Source organism: Suncus etruscus, chromosome 10 (genome assembly GCF_024139225.1).
Source record: "Suncus etruscus isolate mSunEtr1 chromosome 10, mSunEtr1.pri.cur, whole genome shotgun sequence".
NCBI lineage: Eukaryota > Metazoa > Chordata > Mammalia > Eulipotyphla > Soricidae > Suncus > Suncus etruscus.
In genome coordinates, this window is record NC_064857.1 from 68,161,323 (window position 1) to 68,167,935 (window position 6,613).

Here is a 6,613-nt window from a genome sequence, read left to right on the forward strand (position 1 = left end):
AATCATAGTGACATTTAAAAATTGTTCCAATATATTTCAGTATATACTTGTTCTAATGCATTCTACCAAAATTCTCTTCCCTTTTACAGTTAATGAATATTTTATCTGAGCTTCAGATCTTGCTGCTATATGGCATGCAAGCAAGACTAGACACAGATTTTTAAAGCACTTGCCCAGTCAACGTGTATTTCTGTCACATTTACTAGGCCAAGAGTTCCAAGCTTTCTTCTAGCTTCCATGGATCTTGTTCCTGTTCCTTTTCTTTCTTATTTGATGCACATCTTTTCTAGTTTATGATGAAAGAGAGAAGGAATGATTCATCATTAGCTGTGGTCCAGAGCCTCATAAATTTTCTTCTCTTTACCTAACTAATCATCATCATCACTAATTAGGCTTCAGAAAATAAACAACCATGCAGGTTGGCTTAATATAGATCAAATCATCATATAAATTAGAGAGGCTGTTGTCGAAAAGACTTGAGTGACCAAAAGTGCTCCCAATAGAAATTGTTGTTCCTTCGGCTTTGGAGTGATTTAGCCTGTGGTATGCGGCCTAGAACTTACTTGGAGCGCATTAGAAATTGGGTCGTATAATTTAATTTTAAGGTAGCTCAACACCAATTAAGTGAACATTACTTGGAACATAAATTTGTGAATAAAAGTGCACATTGGTTTTGTTGAAAAATGATGGTATGGCAGGTCTGGGGCAGGGCCAAGGAGAAGGCATGTGTCCTCCTCCCAAGCTGTTCAAAATGCAGCGCTTAGAGAGTGAAGATCTGCACTGGTGTGTGTGGTGGGAGTGTTCTTCAATACTACTAGGCCCGTCAGGACCTGGCCCTGGGTGAACTCTGAGCTCCCATGTCAGCTATGACCCATCTACTTCATCATCTCTCCCTGGCCAGGGACGAAGCAGATGCCAAGATTTTTCTGTGTCCTGCTTAGCTTGGCCATTGGCATGGTCTGTGGTCTGTGGCTTCCCCTGGGTGTGCTCATCTGTCCACTTCCTGTGGGATGTTGTGTCTTTAAAAGGCACCTGGATCTGAGACAGAAGTCAGCGCTAACACTGTTAGACTCTTAGCAAAGCACTGTAACATGGAAACTCGAAAATTCAGAATCCTGGAGCCTATGACACGGTGCTAGAAAAGAATCCTGGAATATTAGACATCATTCTGCCTTTTCTCACTTCTTTGCCTTTGCTCATGCTGAGTTTTTATCCTGAACAGAACCTGCCCCCTGATTTTACCTGTCTAAATCCTTTCCTAATCCAGATTTGCTACTGAGCTGTGGTGATTCCTGAGTTGCTAGTCAGCATGTACTGATTGATATTTATTAGTCTTTAAGTACCTCTATCTATTCTTTCTAGTGCAGGGACAATGGCTTATAGGAAACAAACAAAAAAAAAAATCATGATGCTTGACATGGGGTATTTTAGTGCAAATTTGAATTGCAGGCAGAAGAGAGTATATTTTTCTTTTCACTCTTTACTGATTTAGAACTATGCACCAGTAGGAAGTGGGTCTAATTCATCTTTGTGTCCTGCTAGAATGGTGCTCTGTGTTGGAGAGCTACTTCATACAAATTTCTTCTTAAAAGCCTTTCCCTTTTAGTGAAGTGTTTGTTATTAATGGTCAGATCATATCCTTATCTGGTTGGTTTGTTTTTGATTTTGCTTTGTGGGCCACATTAGTAGGACTCTGCTTTCTCCTGGGTACATTCTTGGTAGAGTGTGGGAAATCATATGGGGTGCTGGAGATAGAACCTGGGGTCACCCATATACAAGGCAAACACCCTACACATTGTGCTATTTCTGTAGCTCCCCACCCCCATCTAGTTTTTAATATAACCTCACACATTTTGGGGGGAGAAGAGTAGAGTGAGGTTATACTCTTGCCTATTTCAGTTAGTATTGTTTTACTCTTGATAAGTAAAAGTCACTTGGGCAACATTGGAAATTGAGTCAAATAATTCGAATTTTAAGGGAACTTTACTCCAATTATATAAACACTGCACAGAACATAAATTCTTAAGAATTTGTTGGTTGGTTTTGTTAAAAGTGATTGTTTGGCAGGTCTTAAAGATTTTGTGGATGCTTTGAAGATCGTGTTTTTAAATAGTATTATTACAATATTTTACTTCAGTAATTTTACTTAGGTGCCATTCAGTCAACTTTTTTTTTTCTTTTTTTCTTTTTTCCTTTTTTTTTTGTTTTGTTTTTTGGGCCACACCCAGTGGTGCTCAGGGGTTACTCCTGGCTGTCTGCTCAGAAATAGCTCCTGGCAGGCACGGGGGACCATATGAGACACCGGGATACGAACCAACCACCTTTGGTCCTGGATCAGCTGCTTGCAAGGCAAACACTGCTGTGCTATCTCTCCGGGTCCCATTTAGTCAACTTTTAAGTTTCATGGTCACTGCTAATTTTTGTCAGTTGAGACTTTTTAAGATGTTTTCTGCATTCTGAAATTTAATTTTTATCAAATACGATTGTAAAGAAAACTCTAATGGAGTTTTTTCTCGTTTTAGATCCTGCCTTAGGTAGGGTTGTAGGAGGGGTCTTGGTACTAGTCATTATTTTGACAATAGAGGTTGAATAGTTCTTTTAAGTGTCTTTGAAGAGACCTACAATTTGGTTTAATTCAACTGGCAACCAAGGGGGGGCCAGTAGTTAATGAACCCCAAGGATTTTCCTCACACACTTCAGTGGATTTCACACTAAGATACTCAGGCTTTTTTGGTTCCAAGGGGCTAACACTGCTCTTGATTTCTTAGGGTTAGAGACCCTGCCATTCACAGTTTGCTATGTAATTATGCTTGAACATGAGTGAATTAATATTATTTGCTTTTAGTTCTGTTACTTGATGCAAAATTGCAGTGTACTCAAAGGAACCCAAGCCAGAATATTCCAATCTGGGTCTTTGTGATTCCTCAGGACCCCTGAAGGGTCATTGTGCTGTTTTTGTTATATTTTTTCGTATCTGTTTAAAACCAGAATTGAGCAGGAATAACTTGGTTCAAATGATTCAAAATCAAACTCTTCAGAGACCAAGGGTGTCTTCCTTTGTTTCTCTGGGGCTTCATTTTAACTGAGTGAGGAATGATCTTCACTTAAGTGAGTAAGCTAATTACCCTGACATCTGGCCATTGATGTGATAGCAAGATCATTGATATAATAATTACCTGTACCAGGGCACTGATAAGGATAACTGATAAGGAAAGTTACCTACATCTGGCCATTGATAGGACAGCAGGGTAAGTCATATCAGAAGGTCAAATACTCTGAACCAAACTGACTTTTTGGAAATGCTACCAAGTTTTTAGAAACAAGAATTTCGGAGCCGGAGAGATAGCACAGTGGTGTTTGCCTTGCAAGCAGCCGATCCAGCACCTAAGGTGCTTGGTTCGAATCCCGGCGTCTCATATTGTCCCCCGTGCCTGCCAGGAGCTATTTCTGAGCAGATAGCCAGGAATAACCCCTGAGCACCGCTGGGGTGTGGCCCAAAAACCAACCCCCCCCCAAAAAAAAGACAAGAATTCCACCAGTGTGTTTGAGGAATTTGAACCAGTCTCCACCAAAATATACAAAACAAAGTCTAGGAAATATGGGATCATTTAGCACCAAAACAGTGCTAGCCATTACAGTTCCTTGCATTCCACTGGGCACTTATGGGTGGGAAACTCACATTTTTTCAAGACTATATCAGTGGGCCAGGTCTATCAGATAAGTCAAGGGATGTCTCAAAAGCATTAACTCTCGCATCATTTTATTCCCTTTAGAAAACATTCCCGAAGACAGAAGGTGCACCTGAGTCCCCACAACCTCTGCACTGTGGAAACACCAGACAGGACAGAGCACTGCCACACTCGGGCCAGCCGCGCCTCATCCCTTGGCTACCCTGCCCCGGATGGGAGCACCATGGAGACCCTGTCACAGGATCCCTGCTGGAGTGCAAGATCCTGCTTCAACTACTACAGCCCCCGGCGGAGGCCCAAACTGCTGGATTGCAAAGCACACCTGCTGCTCTGTGTGCCTCCAGCAGATGAGGACCAGCCAGAAGGATGTGCGCATGCCCCATGGTGCCGGGGCATCACAAGCTGCCCCCGGGCTTCTCTGTGTCACAGCTCCCCGATGACCCCGAGGGTCCCTGGCCCTCATCGCCATCCCACATGCCTCTGAGCACACCCCGGTCTTCATCAAACTTCCCAGCAAACGGTTGCTACATGTTGCCCCGCTCGCCTATCTCCAAGGAAGCGCGCGCTTCTGCCCGGGGACCTGGGCTGTCGCCTGCTGCCTGGGAGCCAGCAGAAGGCGGGGTGACCGTGGTAGACCATCCCCCGCGAGAGCAGCAGCCTCTGCAAAGTGGGGCACCCCCAGAGGCGGTGGCTGAGGAGCCCTGAGCGGCGTGGTGGGGTGGTGAAGAGCTCCACATGGTCAGGGCGTATGCACCGTCATCCTGGTGGCCTGCGTGCTGGTCTTCCTCCTGGGCATCGTGCTCCACAACATGTCTTGCATCTCCAAGCGTTTCACTGTGATCTCCTGTGGGCTGAGGCCCGCTGCAGGAGTGTCTCCTGTGGGTGCCAAGTAAGGGCTGAGCAGGTGTTGGTGAGAAATGGGGGCGAAAGCTGATCATTGGGCACTGCCTGTGGGCTGCCACTTGAATTCAACCACAGACACGGGGGGGAGGCCAGAGGGGAGGTTCCTGTGCCCTCCCAGAGGCTGCAGACGACCCCCCTAGGAGTTGGTGGTCGCAGCTCGAAGCCGACTGCATGCATCCGCATAGTTGTCACCTAGCCACATGCACTCACTGTAACTTTCCATTCGTCAGAATCAAGTTCCAGATAAGACTATCTCCGTAGATGTGAAACTGTGCAAGTAGAATCCAATGTGCTTGTGTGGTTTGTCCAATGTGGTCCATGAGAACCAAAAAAGTTAAAAAAAAAAAAAATTTGTGCCGCAGACCAGGAGACTTGGAGAACAGGAACTTTCGGGAAAAACGGGCAGTGCTGAGTGTTTTTTGTTCTTTTTATTTTTTTTTAAATAAAAGCTCGTCTTCATTTCCCTGCTAAGGCTTTTTCTACTTCTCAAATGGCACCCAAATTAAAATGAGCTCAATAGACGGTCCTCTCTTTTTGTTTTGTTTTATTTTTTGTTTGTTTGTCCCTTCCGAAGAAAAATATGTGAACCCGTGTTTCCCATGTGCTGTGTTTTTTCGTGTACTTCATTTTTCTCTCCTTGTAATTAGAGCTTGCTCCTTGTTTATTAAACTGAAAGCGCAACAGGGGAGCAATAAGCTGAGTAATAATGGGAAATGCCGAATCCCACAGGATACCTGGATGCCAATTTTTCTCAAGCCATCTCACAAAATAAGAATCTTAAATGTAAATATTGTGTCCTTTGCGTGTTGGTGCAGGTGGTGTGTGTGTGTGTGTGTGTGTTGTGTGTGCGTGTGTGTGTGTTGTGTGTGCGTGTTTCTGTCATTTACCTCAGGTTCTCAGTCTTTTCAGAGGAATCCTGAGAGTCAGACCTTCCTTGTGGGCAGGAGTGAATTCAGAGTCGAGCTAAGGGCCAGACTGGGGGCTCAGCCAGTCTCCTGTGAAAAGGCTGCTAATTTATCACTTAATTGGGAGCAACAGATGGCTATAGTTTTCCTTTCCACTTGGGTCATTTTAAAAGCCATGAGAGTTGTTGACTGTTGACAACTGGATGTGTGTTTCAATAGCTAGTCCGTGGTTACTTGCTGGAAGATTCTGTCTTGTGAGATTTAAATCATTCAAGAATACTAACAATGTCAACTGTCTTGAAATTTAAACTACTTTTGTAGAAAAAAAATGTGACAAAGTAAACAAACATTCCACTTTCAGAGGATTGGTTGGCTGTAAATCCTCAAATATTCTTAAATCTGTCATGGTTGATAGATGCCCAAGAAAGAATTGGCCATGTTAAATATGTTTATGTGCCACTGAACTCCTAAAATAGTGGAAGTGAAGATAAGCAGTAGCTTGTTTCAAACACCAAGACTAGAAAGAGCCCTATAAAATCAAAGCAATTTAACTTACGTGCTGTTACTTCAAGCAGCACAAAATACACACAGCAAAATGATGGAAATTATGGGGGTTGTGGGATCCAACAATAAAATGAGAAGAGTTCAAAGCTAAGACAGTCTGTTGAGAATTCAATGTGAATATATGAGTTCAAGGTTTTCAAATCTTTCAAATTTGTCATATTTGAAAGCTCAACTAGAAATTAGGTTAAAAATGCCATTTTATTGTGTAAGCTATAGGGCATTATAACAACAAATGATTAGGATTTCTTTGGTATGAATAATTTTGGGTATCATAGTAGTTGAATACTCTCTTCTGTTATGTAACAGTAGGCTGTTGGGTTAGTGTCAGTTTGTCAAAATTTCCCAGGCTGCCCTAATGCATGTCTGACCCAATTTCTCTTCCTCCTGAGAGGAAAAAAAAAACACCCACAGAAATGTTGCATTTTTCATTCAATATTTCTAATGGACTTTACCCTCACGATTTTAAGCCATGCTCTACTCAAGTTGATTTTGTGACTGCAATCTGCTTTATTCACGTCAAGAATGAAATGACTGTTGCTGTAACATAGTGTG

General features: G+C 43.0%; 1 protein-coding gene across 1 annotated transcript; it reads left to right on the forward strand.

Moving 5' to 3' along the window:
• The first annotated feature begins 3,897 nt into the window (after positions 1–3,897).
• Positions 3,898–4,675, forward strand: RNF152 (ring finger protein 152). The gene is given in 9 exon segments (XM_049782097.1): positions 3,898–4,002; positions 4,004–4,063; positions 4,065–4,136; positions 4,139–4,204; positions 4,206–4,247; positions 4,249–4,308; positions 4,311–4,388; positions 4,390–4,431; positions 4,433–4,675. Coding segments are annotated over 9 exon segments (660 nt in total). The 5' UTR covers positions 3,898–3,912; the 3' UTR covers positions 4,583–4,675.
• The last annotated feature ends 1,938 nt before the right edge of the window (positions 4,676–6,613 follow it).